Here is a 21,554-nt window from a genome sequence, read left to right as displayed (position 1 = left end):
GATGAGGAACACTGTGACTTTGAAGAATAAAGATTTCTTCAAATTACTGCAACCAGTCGCCCTTTATTTTGTTCTTCATTTTTTTTATTATTCAGTTACCAGTTTTGAACCACATAGCGATTCATTATCAGATAGTACATAAACACAACGAAAAAATGTTTGCATCACCCCGGTTCCCAGAGCTCCTGAAATAGAGGTTGTCTGTGGATATTGTGTCACAGACACAGTCCCTTAGACTGTTCAGAGATGTCACTAAACCCGCCCAAAGATGTAAACAACCATCCATGAGCAGCGCCTATTAGATGGAGGGGATCCGACAGCCGACCAGTTCCAGTCAGAGGTACACGGATCGCATTGCCTGTAGTTCAATCATGCCTAGACGGTCAGTACCGCGATTCAGTCGCATCCGCATTGTTACTCTGTGCCAGGAAGGACTCTCAACCAGGGAAGTGTCCAGGCGTCTCAGAGTGAACCAAAGCTATGTTGTTCGGACATGGAGATACAGAGACACAGGAACTGTCGATGACATGCCTCGCTCCGACCCCCACGGGCTACTACTACAGTGGATGACGGCTACTTACGGATTATGACTCGGAGGAACTCTGACAGCAACACCACCATGTTGAATAATGCTTTTCGTGCAGCCACAGTAAGTCGTGTTACGACTCAAAGTGTGAGCAACAGCGTGCATGATGCGACGTCCATAGCGAGGTCCAAATGGTTCAAATGGCTCTGAGCACTTAACATCTGAGGTCATCAATCCCCTAGAACTTAGAACTACTTAAACCTAACTAACCAAAGCACATCACACACATCCATGCCAGAGGCAGGATTCGAACCTGCGACCGTAGCGGTCGCGCGGTTCCAGACTGAAGCGCCTAGAACCGCTCGGCCACCATGGCCGGCTAGCTAAGTCCATCTTTGTAACCATGACACCTTGCAGCACGGTACAGACGAACCCAACAACATGCCGAATGGCCTGCTGAGTATTGGCATCACGTTCTCTTGACCGATGAGTGTCGCATATGCCTTCAACCAGACAATCGTGGGAGACGTATTTGAATGCAACCCTGTCACCCTGAAGGCCTTAGACACACCGTCCAGCGATTGCAGCAAGGTGGAGGCCCTTGCTGTTCTGGAGTGGCATTATGTGGGCCGACGTACGCCGCTGGTGGTCATGGAAGGCGCCATAACGCCAGTGTGAGTAGTATCCTCTGACCGGTAGTGCAACCATATTGGCAGCATATTGGAGAGGCATTCATCTTCATGGTCGACAATTCGCGCCCCCATCGTGCACATCTTTTGAATGGCTTCCTTCAGGATAATGACATCGCTCGACTAGACTGGCCAGCATGTTCTTCAAACATGAACCCTTTCGAATATGCCTGGGATAGATTGAAAAGGACTGTTTATGGACGACGTGACTCGCCAACCACTTGGAGGGGTCTGCACCGAATCGCCGTTGAGGTTTTGGATAACCTGGACCAACAGTGCCTTGATGAACTTGTGGATAGTATGCCACGACAAATACAGTGCTGTATCAATACAAGAGGACGTGATACGGGGTATTAGAGGAGCTGATGTGTACAGCAACCTGGACCACCACCTCAGAAGGTGATCTCTATTACAATTTTCTGTGTAGGTTCCAGAACTCTCGTAACCGAGGTGATACAAAACTTTTTTTGAGGTGTGTATATTAACTGTCTGCAGCAGTGTGGGAGTCACATGTAGTGATCAGTATCCGTTGGTTGGATGCTGGTGTACATCGTATTCTGGAAAACATGATGAATGTTTTCCAGTGACGTTAACTGTACTGCACTTTACTCACTTTGCCACAAGTAACACCTTGCTGCAGACATTTAATACATGTAGCATCTGATGATGAATCGCTAGGCGGTTCAAAACCGCTAATGGAACAATAAAAAAATTAAAGAACAAAATAACAGGCGACTGGTTGCAGTAATTTCAAGAAGCCTTTAGAACCGAGGTTGAAAATACCGCTTCAGTTGTAAATTACTTTATTTTCACTTTTAGAATATGATGAAAAGAATCACGAGTTGCCCACTGCTTGGGACGGCGACTAACAACTTGCTGAAACTTAGTTTAATTTATGAAAGCATGCTGAGTTGCCGAAGCGAACTCGAATGTGTTTGCAATTTGAAGCACTTCATCAAGACTAGGATCAAACTTCTCCAAAGCTTTAGCTATTACCTCCCTGACAGTGGCAAAGTGCACAAGCACAACTCGAAGCAATGATTCCGCACAGTACTGGCGACTGAAACTGGAGTTGCGTGTGAGACGGTGCAGGTCGGAAGTCCAAGCTGTGTACAGTTGTCCACAACACTTAAGACACCTAAAACTGTAGGCTAACCGCATTAAGGTGTGTCTGCTCATCGCAGTATTTGGTTATCAGAGCACGGAGCTAAACGAAAGATGGTTCACCAGAGGCCAAGAGTCAATGCAGCTTCTGCACGATTTCGTATAACTGATTACGAGAACTCAAAAACCTAGCACTTTGCTGCCCACCTGAAATGCCATAAGGAAAATAGTAGAGTTCAAAACGGTGAAGGTGGACTTCCCAGCTCTCCGCAGACTCGTCGAAGGCAGCGAACGGCGGGGAGGACGTAGCGATAGCCACCGACTGACTAGGGAGCCGCTGCTGAGAGATGAGCAGCAGGAGAAGGGCCCGCTGTTCTTTGCGCCAGGAGTGCCCCATGAAAGTGTGGTAGGACCGTCGCTATTTTCCATATACATAAATGATCAGGCAGACGGGGTGGGCAGCTATCTGCTGAAGATCCTGTGGTGTACAGGAAGATATCTACGATAAGTGACTGTAGGTTGATACAAGACGACCTAGAAAAAATTTCAAGTTGCTGTGATGAATGACAGCTGTCTCTTAATGTGGAAAAATGTAACTTAATGAGAATAAGTAGGAAAACAAACCTGCGATTTTCGGATACAGCATTAGCAGTGTCCTGCTTGACACAGTCACGTCATTTAAACATCTGGGCATAATACTGTGAAGCAATATGAAATGGAGCAAGCATGTGAGGACTGTGGTGGGGAAGACGAATTGTCAACATCGGTTTATTGGGAGAATTTGAGGAAAGTATGGTTAATCTGTGAAAAAGACCGTGTATAGGATGCTTGTGCGGCCTATTCGTGAGTACTGCTTGAGTGTTTGGGATCCAAACCAGGTCAGATTCAAAGAAGACATCAAAGCAGTTAAGAGGCGAGCTGCTAGATCTGTTACCAGTGGGTTCGATCAGCATGCAGGTGTTACGGATATGCTTCAGACGCTCAAGTGGAAATCTCTGGATGGAAAAAGTTATTCATTTCGAAGAACACAACAGAGAAAGTTTAGAGAACCAGCATTTGAAGCTGACTGCCGCCAACATACATTGCACTTAGGGACCACGAAGATAAGATATGAGAAATTACTGCTCATATGGAGACATATAAACAGTCGTTTTTGTCTCGTTCTGTCTGCGAGTGGAGCAGGGAATGAAACGACCAATTGTGGTACTGGGTACCCTCCACCACGCACCTACAGTGACTTGCAGAGTATGTGTGTAGATGTAGATATAGCTGTACGTACCAGCTACTGGCTTAACTGAGACCATGCACTGTGCCATCGCCGCTCGCCTACAACCAAGTCCCTTTTAGCTGAGATAATATGACGCTGTGATTCCAAACAGTTTGCTACTTTTGTAGCATGCTAAGCATTACACATACACATAGCTCAGAAGCTGAAAAGAAGGCTTTTTTACTGCATTCTGTAGTTCTCCTGACAGCCCACTGTGGAGGTATTTAGTCTGAGTATACATTACTCAGTCGTGAACTTAGTGCTCCACAGCTCCATCTCCTTGTCTCTCATTTATCTCCTCTGCATTGCTGGTACGCCCATAACACCCCCACTAGTCCACCTCCTTCAGTATGCTGATGACACCACTTTCCTCCTCCTTCATCCTATACTTCAGAAACCCCAATGATCCCTCCCAATCTACATCAGTTCCCCCTCTGGAGTAACCAACGACTCCTCAAGATCAACCTCTCCAAAACCCAGGCAATAACTACAGAATGGAAAATGATCACCTTCTGTATCCAATTCAGTAATAAAGTAAAACACCTTGACCGACAACTAAAATGAAAATCTCACCTACTAACAATCCAACACAAAGCCCACAATAGGCTAAAACTGCTACCTGGCTAAACTTGGTAATTACACTCACTGTCCTCCACACGTAGAAAACCTTGACCTGACCTGACCTGTCCTTGTCTATGCTTGTCTAGCCCTCCAAATTCTTGAATGTCATGTACTCCACCTCATTTTCAACTTATGTTTACCTTCCCCCAGATAGTTCCTCCACCAGTTCTTCAAAGTACCACCCTTCCTCACTCGCATCGAAAACCTCTGCATATCTTATAGGAACTGCAAATTAAGGTTCCAATAACCATAATGTTTCCCCTGTGATCACCAATCCCAGTTTAATGCCACATGTTTACAAACACATCACTTCATCCCTCCAGCTGCACACACTCCAGATCCTATCCCAGACACTGACATTTCTCGCACCCCCCCCCTCCCACCCTCCCCATCATTTGTTTATCCTACCAGCTACAATTGTCTGCTGAACCCACTTCACATCAGATCTCCCCCTCCCTTTTCTCTATCCACCTCTCCCCATCCTGTCCAATCTTTGTATCCAACCATTCATTAGACTCCTCATCACCATCTGTTTTCCTGCTACTCATCCCAACATCTGCCCTCTTTCCAGTAGCTCCTTACCTTAAGGACTGCCTGTATTTTTCAGCCCATAACTGTCAGTCCTATAGAATGCATTCTCTCCTTCCCAAATCCTTTTCTCCCACTGCAGGTCCTGCAGATTATAAGTCAGAGTGCAGCGCTATTTCTCTAGAGATTGTTAACCTTTCGGCAGTATGTTAATAGCTGAACATATTTTGTGTTTTTTAACATTTACTCCTCCCATTTTAATATTTTTTTAAAAATACAATGTAATTGCTGACAAAACTCAATTGTATCTTACATCACAGAAAATTCTTCGCATTTTGATAATTTTTGTTTCGCTTTTGTTACTTTTTTTAAAGCTCTTGTCTGAAGAGCGGAATGTTGTACTGTTGACAGCTCATCCCTCCACATGTGGATTGAGGGAAATGAAAGGAAAAAAATTCTGAGCTTAGATTTTATAAATGAAAAATGTATGTTGATGGTCAATGCATTTTTCTGGAATGAAATAAACTCAAATACTAAAATAAAAAACTTGGAATTATTTTTACTAAAATTTTAATGCATTTAGATAGTGCTATGTCTGGAGGCTAATTTGTTTTTTTTGTCCCAGTATTAAAGTGAATTTAATGTTTGCTTTCGTGGGTTTTATGAACTGATAATTGAAGTACACAAATATTCTTATAAATGACCAGAAAAGTTATTTTATTTTATGTGAAAACACAATCAGAAAATCTTTTATAATTTTGCCATTTTTATGAAATTGCAAAAACCAGTTTTTTGTGAAAGAGAGATATGTTTTTCATGTAGCACACTGCACATATGTGAAACCCTAATATCAAGGCAACCTACATCTGAAAAGCCTTACATCAATTCTGTTTAGGTGGCAAAGGCTTTGTTGTTCTGGGGCACTTCCTCTTTGGACCTGCATCATCTTTATCAGATTTTTCCTTCTTCTTCAGTCTCCTCTTCCTGATGTTTCTCTCTTATGGGTGTGTAGTTGTTGGCGAGTGTGGAACCAGTGCTACATTAGAAAGAACATATACTGTAGAAATAATCAATCAATTTTTTCATTGTTTATTGTATATTATAATTTCATATTCTAAAACATTGTAGTAGAAAATTGCTAGAAACAAGCAGAAATTACAATTATTTTGTGAAGCAATGCTTACAGTGTAATAAATAGCTTTTTTCAAGAAGGTGCTGCCACTACTGTGAGCATGCAGAAACGAAGACTAAGTGATAAAGACAAAGCACATGGTGTAATGCGCACATTACACTCAGGGACAACAAGATTAGTTTGCCATGAGCCATAAATATTAAAAGCTGGGTGATGGTTCTATGTTAAATGAGGACTGAGCAAGTTATTGAAGCCTCAGTAGGGGTCAGCAGAGTTAATCTTTTTTAATGCTAGTAGTGAGACAACAAATAGCACAAAACATTAAATAAATATGTGTCAAATTTTAGAATGAATTACAAGAGGACCTCACAATTTGGATTTAATTTTTCAAAGAAAATATTATGCACCAGAAAGAATTACAGTTCAACAGTGGAGAAGCTAGGCCAAAGTAGGTGATGTGTGGTGAGTGAAAGAAGGGCTTATAACCTCCCTCCAGTTTTGCACCAAACTTTATTATTCACATAGGCTGAAGATGAAGTTATATTTAATTAATTTAGTATAATAGGTAATAGCTCCTTTTCATGAAATTTATTGTCGTGCCCTTCTGTTCTTGTGAAAACTAAGGAAAACTACTAAATCATAACATCTCCTTTGGTAAATACTGGATTTTATTAATTAAAAACATCCTTTCATAAACCTACATTTATGAACTCTCAACAGGAAACAAATACTGTGTGCCATTACACCTATATTCTGCCACTAAACTCCAGCCTCGTTACTGAGCAACCTTCTCTAGCCTCTCACACACCTGATTTCCACTCACGAACTCTAACACACGACTCTCGCTCACGTACTCGCACATTGTTGATTGCACTGCAGTCTTTCCTTTATTTTATGATCGCTGCATAGTGCACGACCGATACTATGTAAGGGTACTGTGCCCTTAACTATCCCCACCAAAATAATACTTTAATATGATAAAATGTAATGGTGACATTAGATCTGAATACTGAAGTTAAAAAATACAGATAAAGAGAAAAAAGACAAACAATGTAAAATTTAACATTATAAAATTACAGTAGTTAGTGAAAACTATTTGTTTATCAATGTAGAACCTCAACTGATTAAGAATAATTCTCAATGGAGTCCCTATTTACAATATTTGTTTATATTTGCAAATGGAAAATGGCATTTAATAAATTAAAGTTAGTATCACACTGCATTAAAATCAATTAGCTCATTCAATCAATCACTAGTTAGCAACAAGATAATTCAGGTTACTCACAAATGCTTGTGCATACTGCATAATCTCACTGAAGTAACATAGCAGCATGAGACCAAATGCTGTAACATCCCATTGAAATAGCATGGCTAAATGTGCCCATTAATTAACAATTGTCTATTACTATTGACTATTGATGTAATTTGTCAGAATGAATTGAATATTAATCACTATATTCAATGAATAGAAACATAGGCCTAACTGATTCAAAAGTAAGCAAAATAATAAACAGACCACTCTAACTACTACACAATATTGACAGGAAAATATTCTGTTACTACCCCACATAAATTTATAGTCCTAGTGGCAGCTTATTTTGAAAATCTGTTACTGTTAGATTTTGGCACAGAGTTTACAGGGTCAAAAACACAAGAAATGTGACAAAAAGCACAAACCTTGGAGAGTAAACCATAAGCAAATAATCACATTGGAAAACGCTTTGTTACATAGCACTTCATATCTAATTACTCTGCTTTAGGTCCCTGCCTATATGGTGAGTCGTAAATCACAAGCAAACACACTGGTTCAAGATGCACTGGGCTGTGGCATCGACGCCGCCAGGGATACATCACCACATCACTGGTTACTCAGCTTTTTTACTTTCCTGTAGGCTGCGATGCAAAACATACGAATTCGTTGCTTTCGATAAATTACAAGGCTGTGGCATAGAAGCCGCTGGGGTCTGTAGAATCGTTGTCTCTGCAGTTTGGTGGAATTCTCGTTACGGCGTCATGGCAGCGACTCCCGCGTCATGAAGCTTGTTGATCAGCATCCCATGGTTCCGCACTAGCGCAGCGCTGGAACAAGCGACGGTCGCGCTGCGTGCTATGTCCTCGGAGGCGTTGCAGATCCACTGCTGCACTAGCGACAAGTGACGACCGAGCTGCGCGCGCACCGCTTCCCGTCGGTGGCTCCATGTCGGTTCGCCAACATACAAAAACGAAAGGGAATTTGGCGGTTGGGAAACAAAACACACCGCGCGTTCACATCAGTCAGTCTGTAGTAAACACAACTCTCGCACCACGCGTCCCTATTATTGCTTATGGACGCTTCTGTGGCTCAAGCACTGTACAATGTTTTCTTGATGGCACAAAATGTTTAAAACTGATTGCACCTAGCTCACAATGGCTATCTGCTATTGTCCACTATAATGAACTCACAACAGTTACCGACTATTGTCCATTTACTTTCTAACAGACAAAATGACATGTTCACAAATAACACAACGTTCGCTTTTTGACAGAGCATCTGTTGTCTTGGAACACTTCTTACAAATAATGCAGTTGAATGTTTTCTACATGTTGTAGGCTATGATACTGCCCAGATGCACCATTTCAGTTTCAACCGAATTAGGGTGAACAAGTTTTCTAATTTTGAATGGTCCTCGGTGGTAGAGATGAAACTTTTTTATCTCTTCATTTGCACTTGACGATTTAATGTGAGTTCGAATGAGTACTAAATTACCGACTATGTACGTAATCGGCTTCACTATCTCGCCAAGATTTTAAAATTGATCGTACTTTCCGTGCCATGTTATCGAAGATGACGTTGTCTTGCAATTTTAGTATACGTTTACGTGGTCCAAAATGAGCATAGCTCACGAGCACATATATTATTAATTCGTCCACAACATGTTTGGGTATACATGGCCTCCAATGATCAGAATTCAAGTCGCTTCGACAGTAAATGACGCCATCTTGTTTTAAATAATATTGACGTATCTTGTGGCTACCCTCGGCCTTCGGATCATCATATTTTTCTTTAATCATCCTCAATATTTCGTCTGCATCCTGTTCTTGTTTCCGGCAGTCGTTCTTCCCGCGAACCATACGCGACTGGAACAGGAAAGGGAGATAATAACAGTGGCACGTAAAGTGCCCTTCGCCACACACCGTTGGGTGGCTTGCGGAGTATACATGTAGATGTAGATGCAGATGTTCCGCAGAATATTGCGTATATGAAGCTCGCCTTCGACACCTCGCATAAAATGAATCCTTATATGTTTCTGGCATGGATGCGCAACATTAATCTTTTCCTTCTGATAGTCATGACAGCGCATGCGGCACGACGTTCTGCTTTCCTGGTTTATACTGAATCTCAAAACTTTATTGCTGAAGCGTTAATGACCACAGGGTTAGCCTGTTGTGCATCAATTTGCAACTCATCAAGAATGATAATGCTTTGTGATCTGTCACTATGACAGTATGCCTTCCAAATAGGTGAAAACGAAACTTTTCGAAACTCCAAACGACGGGAAGTGCTTCTATTTTCGTGACAGTATGTTTTCGCTCCCAGTTCGTGAGTACGCGACTCGCAAATGCAATAGTATTATGTTCAATAACTCCATTGACTTCAATTACTTGATATAATTCGGCGCCAAGAGCATAATCACTTGAATCGGTCCCAAACTAAAACTTTTTACTTACATCAGGGTGGTGAAGGACAGGTGCTTCACACAGTTGGTTTCTTATTAAATCAAATGCTTCCTGATGTTCATGAGTCCGTTTCCATATAGCATCATTTCTCAGCAAGTGCATTAAGATATAAGAAGATAAGCAGCATTCAGAAAAATAATGAGGATAAACGTTGCAGAAGCCAAAAACCGACTTAAATTGCTTACGGCACTTAGGTGACTGAAAATTTCATACTGTGTCCATTTTTGTTGGATCCAGTTCAATCCCTCGTGACGAAATAATATGCCGAAGGAATTTAATTTGCAACTTGGCGAATTCCGATTTTTCCAGGTTAACAACCACTCCAGCTTCCCTAAATGCCTGAAGTACCCGATGAATAATTTCCACAGGTTCTTCCCATGAAGTTGTGCTAATCAAAATATCGTCCACATATTTCGACAAATCTTCGCCTAAAACTTTATCCAGTGCTCTCATAAAAGCCGATGAAGAAATCGACAGACCAAAAGGCATTCTCTGAAACTGGTAACTTCTCCCATTATAAAGAAATGCTGTATACTTCCTAATATTCTCTTGTAGCAGTAATTACCAGTAACTACTAGTTAAATCAAGGCTACTTAGATGCTGGACTCCTTCAAATCTTTTTAACAAAAATTCCAGATATTCTGACTGATCACGCTGTGGTAAAATTATGCGATTCATAGCACGGGCGTCAAGAACAATGCGAACTGTCCCTTCCATCCAGAATGAGATTTTCACTCTGCAGCGGAGTGTGCGCTGATATGAAACTTCCTGGCAGATTAAAACTGTGTGCCCGACCGAGACTCGAATTCGGGACCTTTGCCTTTCGCGGGCAAGTGCTCTCCCTTCTGAGCTACTGAAGCACGACTCACGCCCGGTACTCACAGCTTTACTTCTGCCAGTACCTCGTCTCCTACCTTCCAAACTTTACAGAAGCTCTCCTGTGAACCTTGCAGAACTAGCACTCCTGAAAGAAAGGATATTGCGAGGTTCGCAGGAGAGCTTCTGTAAAGTTTGGAAGGTAGGAGACGAGGTACTGGTTGAAGTAAAGCTGTGAGTACCGGGCGTGAGTCGTGCTTCGGTAGCTCAGATGGTAGAGAACTTGCCCGCGAAAGGCAAAGGTCACGAGTTCGAGTCTCGGTCGGGCACACAGTTTTAATCTGCCAGGAAGTTTTTTTGTCCCTTCCTTCTTTGCTACAGTTTGTATTGGGTTTGAATATTCGCTATCTGTGCGCTCAATTATTTGATTATTCAGCATCCTCTGTATTTCCTTGTTAACAGCTTCCCTTTTTGCCAATGGTATCGCGTATGACTTACTGCGGAATGGTTCATGTTCATTTACTTTAATTTTACAAACACATCCTTCAATTAATCCCGTTACCTTTGAAAATATGTCGACGTAGCCTCTCAGTAGTTCCCTCAGTTGTTCTTGTTCTGCTTCAGTCAAATCCTCCAATACTCGAAACTTGGTTCGAACACACTTTAGAGTACCCCACTCGTTCCCCTCTCGCTGCTTAGCGTAGTTATCAGAACTGTTTAAAGTTACAGTTTCATCTTCTCCTCTATAACGCATCATCCTTATCTTCACGCCCGCAGCGCCCTTATCATCACCCACAATAAATCCCTTAAATACAATTTGTTTTTCTTCATTATCTTCCCGCGTCCGCAGTCGATTCTCCTCAAAATTAATACCGTATCTCATCTCTGACAACCAGTCAACTCCGAGAACTAGTACGACATTGAGAGAACCAACGATTAACACACTGTGCTCATATTCGTCCCCTTGAATACGAAATCCAGAATTTCGGAGCGGGTCGTCTCCGAAACTTTGCTTAGTTTACCTGTTCAGAATCTCGCTGATTGAAATCGCGGCTTCTTGCACGTTCTGGCGGTCGATGCTGTCTTTCTCTGTAATTGCGTGGCCAGTTCGGCGGATGATTTGACCTGAATCCGTCTGTCTTGTACATTGTATCTGTTTCTTCTGGTGTCTATCTTCATCTCGGCGATCAAACACTTTCGGTCGTCCTCAGCTTGGAATTTCTTCCCGCGATGGGCCCTTTATGACGATTCGGGTAATTATTGTTACTGTTTCGCTCACGTTGTTCCCGTTCGACACTGAGCGCTTCCATCCGGTCAATTAGCAAACACACTTGCTCCATTATGAACTGTGGTGTGAGTGCTAACTTCTCACCCACCGAAAATGGTAATTTATGGATTAATATAAGCATCAGCTCTTCTTCTTTAACCGGATCGTCAAAGTACGCATTGTCATTCCAGTACCTTTGCGTAAATTCACGCATTGTACCGTGATGTCTTGCATCGTTCGGCGGTGTGAGAATTTTTGATTTTACATCCCACTGTTTTCCTTTAAACCAAAATTTGTTCAAGAACGCTGGTTCAAATTCTTCATACTTGGCGTAATTGTCTGATACACTTATACGCCAAATATGTGCCTCACCCTTCATGTGACTGACGAAAGTATCGATTTTAGCACGTTCCGTATAATGCCTCCGAAACGCATGTTTCAATTGTTTAATGAACGCAAGTGGGTGGATGCCTTGTTTCGGTTCATAGTCATGAAATTTTCAACCGGTCAGACCTTTGTCAACAATTACTTGCGTCAAACCAACAATATTGCTATCTGATTCCCGTGATACTGCATTAATTTTATCACGCAAAATTTGTTTACTAATTCCTTTTGACAGTGTGTCGTCGTTTGTTACCTTTTCTCGTATCTCATCTACCTCATCACTTACTAAATCGCATCGCGTTTGTACGCCGCTAAGCTTCTTAATTATTGACTCTTTTTTGGTTTTACAAGAACTTTTAATTTTGACAATTTCGTCATCTTGAACCTTAACTTTGTCATTGACTTTACTAACAGAATCTTCCGTTTGCCTGCACCGTCCATTAATCTGTATTTTAAGATCTGAAGTGCGGTAGCGTTCTCGCTTCACGCGCCCGGGTTGGATTCCCAGCAGGGTCAGGGATTTTCTCTGCCTCGTGAATACTGGGTGTTGTGTGATGTCCTTAGGTTAGTTAGGTTTAAGTAGTTCTAAGTTCTAGGGGACTGATGACCATAGATGTTAAGTCCCATAGTGCTCAGAGCCATAAGATATGAAATTTCGCTGCTAATGGCCATATGTTTGTCTTGACATTCTTTTCGGAGCTCATCATACTTTCGTTCAAATGAGCTGATGAGTCCGTTCGCAAATTACTAATTGCATTAGTTAGTGTCTGATAATCATTTTTTGTTTTCTCGTGGAACTTTTTGGGTTCCTCACAAAATTTTGTTATTTCTACTCGCACCTGTCTATTATGCTCATAAACATTTTTGAATGCTTCTAACAATTGACACATGCAGTCTTTACTGACAATAGCACTTCCTGTTTGCTGGATAGCCACTGGTGTTGAACTTCTTTTAGGCAAATCAAAACTGACAATACCAATGTCCTCTGTCGAATTAACTGTAGTATTTTCCATCACATTAATTTGTTCTCCGTCAACCACGTTATTAAATCGTCCTCCCTCACCTTTAGTAACACTACCATTTTGTTCTGAATTAGCCATATTAACTCTGTTCACAAAAATCACTGTTCGTTACAACTTATGCCTGCACTTAATTGAAACGTTCACTTGCAACTTAAAAGTCAGTATCACTATTGATTGTTCCTGTTCCTGTTCATTCATACACAACGTTGAATTCATTTAATTTCGAAGAGCTGCTGTGCTGAAATGCTGCAGACTCACCGTTTGCTGTGTTGTCTTCTCCGTCGTTTCCGAAGATTGCTGTGGAGTCGAAGTCCGACGCACGTGCCGAAATTTATTATTCGCATACGCTGAATATGAAGTTATATTTAATTATTTTACAATAGTATGTAATAGCTCCTTTTCAAGAAGCTTACTGTCGTGTCCTTCTATTCTTGTGAAATCTAGGGAAAACTACTAATTGGAAATGGAAATGAGCGTTTGGCGTCATTGGCCGGGAGGCCCCTCGCGGGGCAGGTCCGGCCGCCTGGGCGCAGGTCTTATTACATTCGGCGCCACATTGGGCGACCTGCACGCCGGATGGGGATGAAATGATGATGAACACAACACAACACCCAGTCCCTGAGCGGAGAAAATCTCCGACCCAGCCGGGAATCGAACCCGGGCCCGGAGGACGGCAATCCGTCACGCTGACCACTCAGCTACTGGGGCGGACAACTACTAATTGATATCATCTCCTTTCACAATTACTGGATTTTAGTAATTAAAAACACCATTTCGTAAACCAACATTTAGAAACACTCAACAGGAGTCAAATACTGTGTGCCATTACGCCTATGTTCTGCCACTAATCTCCAACCTAGTTACCGTGCATTCGCTCTAGCCTCTCGCACATCCGATTTCAACTCACGGACTCTTAACACGTGTCTCTCGCTCACCCACTCGCACATTGTTGACTGCACTGCAGTCATTGCTTTAATTTTATGATCGCTGCATAGTGCATGATCGGTTCTATGTAAGGGTACTGCACCCTTACAGGCTATGATGGGAAAAGGGAGGCCCTAAAAATGCAAGAAAAGAAGGATTTCTTAGACGATAGAGCATTTGCCTGCGAAAGGAAAGGTTTCTAGTTTCGACTTCCGGTTCGGCGCTCCTTTTAATCTGCCAGGAAATTTCAAACAAATGCACGCAAAAAATAACAAATAAAAAAATAAACATAAAAAATAAAAAAATTAAAAAGAATAAAAAAGAATTAGTTACAAAAGTAATTTTTTGGAGGTGTTAATTAAAACTGCCCATAAGCATGTACTACAGCTTCCGGAGATACCCGTTTTTGGTGTGATGACACCGGAAAGGAGGCCTTGAAATAGAGGCTGAAGCCATGATCATCGGTATAGTAAAAACGACATTATAAAGGCAGTAGACACATATTGTTGTTAAGTCCTCCATTTACTTAACCGTTTTGGTTTTACGAAGAATAACCATCGTAGCTTACATGAAGTTAACTGACACGTAACAGCTGCTTCAGAAGACGCCCACCATGCGAAAAGAGAAATACGTTTCTGCTAGGGTACAAAAATTCTGCTAAACACTCATAGACTGTAGCAGTTTAGACGCTTTTATCTTCATTTACGTGCGTTACATCAAACTGTTAGTAAATTAAATACGTATATTTTATTTTGCAGCAAATGACACCAAGAGCCCACGGAATGTCACAGAGTGTACTTACGAAGGCAGGACGTTCCTGGAGGGCCAGGTCATTGACGGAACCGTGTCTGAGTGCCAGAGATGTGTCTGCCAGAAGGTGTATGACGGTGAGTAAACAATTTCGCGTCTACAGAAATAATAACGATAGTCAAAATTATTTGGTGTCTTTTACTTTATAGTCAGTAAATAGAAATAGGTGCATGAAGGCCGAGACCTACGTTAAACTGATACAAATTGCAAACCATTGCACTGAACTCTACCGACATGGTATGTATGATATGGTGAGTAATAGAAGAAGCTACTTCTGGCGGATCCTCCATTGTAATCAGAGCTCCTCGAAGATCAAGGTCAAGTTCATCCCTCTCCTACCCACCCGTTCTCCATCCCCCTCTCTTCCGGACCACTTGCCTTATGTATAGGTGCCGGGGTATTATCATACAGGTAAGAAACGACAATTGTTGCAGTTTGAACTACCTAGTTCCAACCACTTTTCAAGCTCAACCAACTAACCCACTTCCCCATCCAAAACTCACATGCAGATCGTTGTGAGCAGCAGACGTTTATGGTTTTTTGCATGGTAGTGAACGAGAAACAAATATTCTCAAACAAAAACTGTTATTAATTTTTATATATACGTTTAAGCACTGAAAAGAAGTCTTTATTATTTTTGTTTGGTGTAGTTTTAATAGAATCCAGATAAGTTTTAACTTACAATTTAAATCTGCACCCGAATCACTCAAATCATTTTTACCAGTTATTTTGTAAATACAGTAAATACTAGTATACGGGGTGAACTTAAACCACAAATATTGTGGAAATGGAAAGTGTTATTGATGTGCAGTTTTCACAGAATGTATTAGTAGTCAGGGCTCGCACTGTTAGCATATCAACAGATTGTAATAACTCTTAGAATGTGCATTTCTTGTGCATATATACACTTTCTTAGTGGAACAGGCCTATTGACCTTAAAAAATTAAACTTAAGATAAATTAGAATGTCAAATGTGTTTGCTACAGGATTATAGTGCGAGTCGTATACGATATATCGTATCTCGGAAAGTGCTCACACTGACACTTGTACAATGGCTGTAATAGCACACACTAAATAACAACATGCAGGAACATACAGAACGAACTCGAGCGCTGCACTGAACGACAGAAGAAGAAGTCTGCAAGATGCCGGAAGCAGACTGACAAGGCTATTCCTGACATGTCACGCACAGTGGTGAACCTCAGTAAACGACAATTGACGGAAGAGGAAGAATCTGTCCATCAAAAAGGAGGCAATTTCGCTACAATCCATGCAACTATACCTACGGAGGAGGTCATTGCTAATACTGAAGCGGCCATTCGCGCCCTAACTTGTGAAAAAACAGAGGAAATACGCACTGAAACAGCCAGGATACTGCGCCGAGCAAAACCACCAGCTTGTAACCTGAAGACAGAAGAGGTACAAGCTATTAAGAATCTTCACGCCGACAGGAGTCTATTGATACTGCCCGCCGATAAGGGAAATGCGACCGAAGATCCAAGATTATGAACAGAAAATCTGGGACCTGTTAGATCCGACGACGTACCGAAAACTAGGCGCAGATCTCACGCATGAATCGGTTAATCAAGGCGTCTTCTCTCTCGGTGGACATACAGAAGAACATGCGCAACAGAGAAACCCTACCACCTCGGCTGTGTGGATAACCAACGGTTCGTAAGAATAACGTTCCATTAAGATCGAGTGATAGCGCTGCTGGCTCACCGACGTATAAACTGGCAAAACACTTGGCATCTCTGGAATGACATTTTCACTCCGCAGTGGAGTGTGCGCTGATATGAAACTTCCTGGCAGATTAAAACTGTGTGCGGGACCGAGACTCTAACTCGGGACCTTTGCCTTCCGCCGGCAAGTGCTCTACCAATTGAGCTACCCAAGTACAACTGATGACCCGTCCTCACAGGTTTAATTCCGCCAGTACCTCGTCTCCTAATGGCTCTCTGGAGCACATCGGTTCCATTTTCCAGCACTCTTTCAAGTGGAACTGGAACTTCTACGAACAGGTGGGAAGCTTCGCCGTTCGTAGTCCTCTTGGTCCAGTGGTGCTCTACTTGTCCATAGAATATTTTGAAGAACAGGCACTGGCGTTAGCACCTTGTAAACCTAATGCGTGGTACAGACACGTCGATGACACCTGCGTTGTGTGGAACAGCCTTCATGGCAATATAAAATTTATCATGGAAGTAGAAAACTACAAACAGCTACCATTTCTAGATGTGCTGGTGACAAGGGATGGTAAAAACCCGGGACACGGCGTATATCGAAAACTGACACACACGGACCGATACCTGCACAAACTGTCAAATCACCGCTTGGACCAGAAGAGGCATGATTAATACGCTCGTGACGCGAGCAAGACGAATATGTGAGACGCAGCACCTCAGACGCAAAATGCAACACTTCGAAAGTTATGTAAGAAGTGTAACAGAGTCAAGCAATTGACGAAGTGAGCCATACAAAAAGGAAATGTCGGGTGCGGTCCTTCTGTCATACATTCCCAGACTGAATGACAGAATCAGTCGTACACTGCGCAAGCACGGCGTAAAGTCTAGTTATAAAGCGACGCAAAAGACCGGCAAAGGAAAAAAGGGACCCACTTGCAATGCCAGTTGTTTGTTGTTGTGGTCTTCAGTCCTGAGACTGGTTTGATGCAGCTCTCCATGCTACTCTATCCTGTGCAAGCTTCTTCATCTCCCAGTATCTACTGCAACCTACATCCTTCTGAATCTGCTTAGTGTATTCATCTCTTGGTCTCCCTCTACGATTTTTACCCTCCACACTGCCCTCCAATGCTAAATTTGTGATCCCTTGATGCCTCAAAACATGTCCTACCAACCGATCCCTTCTTCTAGTCAAGTTGTGCCACAAACTTCTCTTCTCCCCAATCCTATTCAATACCTCCTCATTAGTTACGTGATCCAGCCACCTTATCTTCAGCATTCTTCTGTAGCACCACATTTCGAAAGCTTCTATTCTCTTCTGGTCCAAACTAGTTATCGTCCATGTTTCACTTCCATACATGGCTACACTCCATACAAATACTTTCAGAAACGTCTTCCTGACACTTAAATCTATACTCGATGTTAACAAATTCCTCTTCTTGAGAAACACTTTCCTTGCCATTGCCAGTCTACATTTTATATCCTCTCTACTTCGACCATCATCAGTTATTTTACTCCCTAAATAGCAAAACTCCTTTACTACTTTAAGTGTCTCATTTCCTAATCTAATTCCCTCAGCATCACCCGACTTAATTTGACTACATTCCATTATCCTTGTTTTGCTTTTGTTGATGTTCATCTTATATCCTCCTTTCAAGACACTGTCCATTCCGTTCAACTGCTCTTCCAAGTCCTTTGCTGTCTCTGACAGAATTACAATGTCATCGGCGAACCTCAAAGTTTTTACTTCTTCTCCATGAATTTTAATACCTACTCCGAATTTTTCTTTTGTTTCCTTTACTGCTTGCTCAATATACAGATTGAATAACATCGGGGAGAGGCTACAACCCTGTCTTACTCCTTTCCCAACCACTGCTTCCCTTTCATGCCACTCGACTCTTATAATTGCCATCTGGTTTCTGTACAAATTGTAAATAGCCTTTCGCTCCCTGTATTTTACCCCTGCCACCTTCAGAATTTGAAAGAGAGTATTCCAGTTAACATTGTCAAAAGCTTTCTCTAAGTCTACAAATGCTAGAAACGTAGGTATGCCTTTTCTTAATCTTTCTTCTAAGATAAGTCGTAAGGTCAGTATTGCCTCACGTGTTCCAACATTTCTACGGAATCCAAACTGATCTTCCCCGAGGTCGGCTTCTACCAGTTTTTCCATTCGTCTGTAAAGAATTCGCATTAGTATTTTGCAGCTGTGACTTATTAAACTGATAGTTCGGTAATTTTCACATCTGTCAACACCTGCTTTCTTTGGGATTGGAATTATTATATTCTTCTTGAAGTCTGAGGGTATTTCACCTGTCTCATACATCGTGCTCTCCAGATGGTAGAGTTTTGTCATGACTGGCTCTCCCGAGGCCATCAGTAGTTCAAATGGAATGTTGTCTACTCCCGGGGCCTTGTTTCGACGCAGGTCTTTCAGTGCTCTGTCAAACTCTTCATACATCGCCCCTGTATAAACCCTCTATATACTCCTTCCACCTTTCTGCCTTCCCTTCTTTGCTTAGAACTGGGTTGCCATCTGAGCTCTTGATATTCATACAAGTGGTTCTCTTCTCTCCAAAGGTCTCTTTAATTTTCTTGTAGGCAGTATCTATCTTACCCCTAGTGAGACAAGCCTCTACATCCTTACATTTGTCCTCTAGCCATCCCTGGTTAGCCATTTTGCACTTCCTGTCGATATCATTTTTGAGACGTTTGTATTCCTTTTTGCCTGCTTCATTTACTGCATTTTTATATTTTCTCCTTTCATCAATTAAATTCAATATTTCTTGTGTTACCCAAGGATTTCTATTAGCCCTCGTCTTTTTACCTACTTGATCCTCTGCTGCCTTCACTACTTCATCCCTCAGAGCTACCCATTCTTCTTCTACTGTATTTCTTTCCACCATTCCTGTCAATTGTTCCCTTATGCTCTCCCTGAAACTCTCTACAACCTCTGGTTCTTTCAGTATATCCAGGTCCCATCTCCTTAAATTCCCACCTTTTTGAATTTGCTTCAGTTTCAATCTGCAGTTCATAACCAATAGATTGTGGTCAGAATCCACATCTGCCCCAGGAAATGTCTTACAATTTAAAACCTGGTTCCTAAATCTCTGTCTTACCATTATATAATCTATCTGATACCTTTTAGTATCTCCAGGATTCTTTCAGGTATACAACCTTCTTTTATGATTCTTGAACCAAGTGTTGGCTATGATTAAGTTATGCTCTGTGCAAAATTCTACAAGGCGGCTTCCTCTTTCATTCCTTCCCCCCAATCCATATTCACCTACTATGTTTCCTTCTCTCCCTTTTCCTACTGACGAATTCCAGTCACCCATGACTATTAAATTTTCGTCTCCCTTCACTACCTGAATAATTTCTTTTATCTCGTCATAAATTTCATCTATTTCTTCATCATCTGCAGAGGTAGTTGGCATATAAACTTGTAGTATGCCGAAAACCATGCACATGCGGAAGAGGATCACAGAGCATAAACGACAATACAGTATGAGGCTGACCACGTAGTAATTCTGGCTGTCGAGAAGAGCTATCACACCAGCTTGTTCAGAGAAGCTACATAAATGCACAAACATGCGACTAGCTTCAGCAAGAAAGAAGAAAGTCTCAAGGTGGACGGATCTGGGATTACCGTGCTGCAGCGAACGACCGTTGCAGGCAGCAAAAGGAGAACCGCACCGGAAATAACCACGGAAAAGCCCTTGGACATACAATCCGCGGCCGCGAGCTCGACTCCAGTCCACAACCAGCAATGGAGGGTGAAGCTTTGACAAGTTGTGTTCAGAATGACCACCGGCAGCGGCAGTACACGCTTCCTGTCTAGTATGGACGTCTGCTGTACACTTGCTAGAATTTCAGCGAATATGTACGAACAGGCAGCAGTAATACGTCGTTGAATATCATCGGGTGCAGTTGGTATGTTCTTTCAGAGAGCGTCTTACAGCTTTCCCCACAGAAGAAAGTTTACAGGCGTCAAATCCGGGGAACGGGCCGGCCAAGTTCCAGGTTTTCTGCGTCGAATCCAAAGATTTGGAAACAATTTGTGAACACATACTGTAGCAATTCGTGCACTATGAGCTGGAAAGCCTTCACGTTGGTACAACAGGTTCCTCCTAGCCTCCGGAGGAATGTCTTCCAGCACCCGTGAATATGGTATGTTAGCAGGCAGCAATACTTGTGCGAATTCAGTGTTCCATCTATGAAAAACGGGCCTGTGACCTGATTTTCAGTACCCCACACCACACGTTTTCACTCCATGCACACTGACGACCCACTTGGCGAAGCCAACGGGGGTCATCAACAGACAAAGTGCATGGTTCGGTGGTTTAATTGGTCGTGTGGGTTCATCACTAAACAAGATACAGGATACATCTGAAGTATCTTGTCTTAATGCCCAAGTACAGAAGTTCTTCTTATAATAGCCTCCTGAAGCTGTTGATGGAGAGAGATGTGATACGCATGGAACATATGTCGATGGAGAATACATATTGCCATTTCCTCGTGCGATTTCGCGGGAGCCAACGTGCGGCTTAACAGTAACGGCAGCGAGAACATTGATTTCCCTCTCTCATGTCGTCCCTTGTTTCCTTCTGTTACGCTGTCTAGACATCAAACTGCCACATTCACGTAACTAGTTGAAGATGTTGATAAATAACTGCGGAGATGGTTGTCATCTATTGGCATATCTTTCCAAATAAACCGTACAAGAACGAACAGCTTTCTAGGAAAGACAACGCTCCATATACCATGAGCATGTTGGTTTTTTATGCCTTGCCAAATCTCATCGTCCGCTCTCAGCCTGCTTCTTGAACAGCCACACTCTAAGTGACTAGCAGGTCACAGTGCACAAAAGGAACACGCAAGCACACCGTCAGCCAACATAACAACAGCGTACCCAGCAACTACGTAGGTTGAATGACTCAAACAAGTGGCAGCGTGGAAACGTTTCAAAATACGATATCTCGTAAACGACTCGCACTAGGATCCCACAACAAACAGGATTGACATTCAGGTTTACCCTACTTTTAGCTTTTTTTAATGCCAATGCGCACTG

General features: G+C 42.3%; 1 protein-coding gene across 1 annotated transcript in view; it reads left to right on the top strand.

Annotated features, from left to right (window-relative positions):
• LOC126149777 (uncharacterized) overlaps window positions 1-21,554 on the top strand; it is a 78,492-nt gene that overhangs the window by 41,054 nt on the left and 15,884 nt on the right. Inside the window, exon 5 of the mRNA XM_049915833.1 lies at window positions 14,756-14,884. Coding sequence (XP_049771790.1) covers window positions 14,756-14,884 — 129 coding nt within the window. The remainder of the gene's footprint in view (window positions 1-14,755; window positions 14,885-21,554) is intronic.

This window comes from Schistocerca cancellata, chromosome 2 (assembly GCF_023864275.1).
Source record: "Schistocerca cancellata isolate TAMUIC-IGC-003103 chromosome 2, iqSchCanc2.1, whole genome shotgun sequence".
In the NCBI taxonomy this organism is placed as follows: domain Eukaryota; kingdom Metazoa; phylum Arthropoda; class Insecta; order Orthoptera; family Acrididae; genus Schistocerca; species Schistocerca cancellata.
Note: the sequence above shows the minus strand (reverse complement) of the source record. Positions and strands in the feature narration are given on the sequence as shown.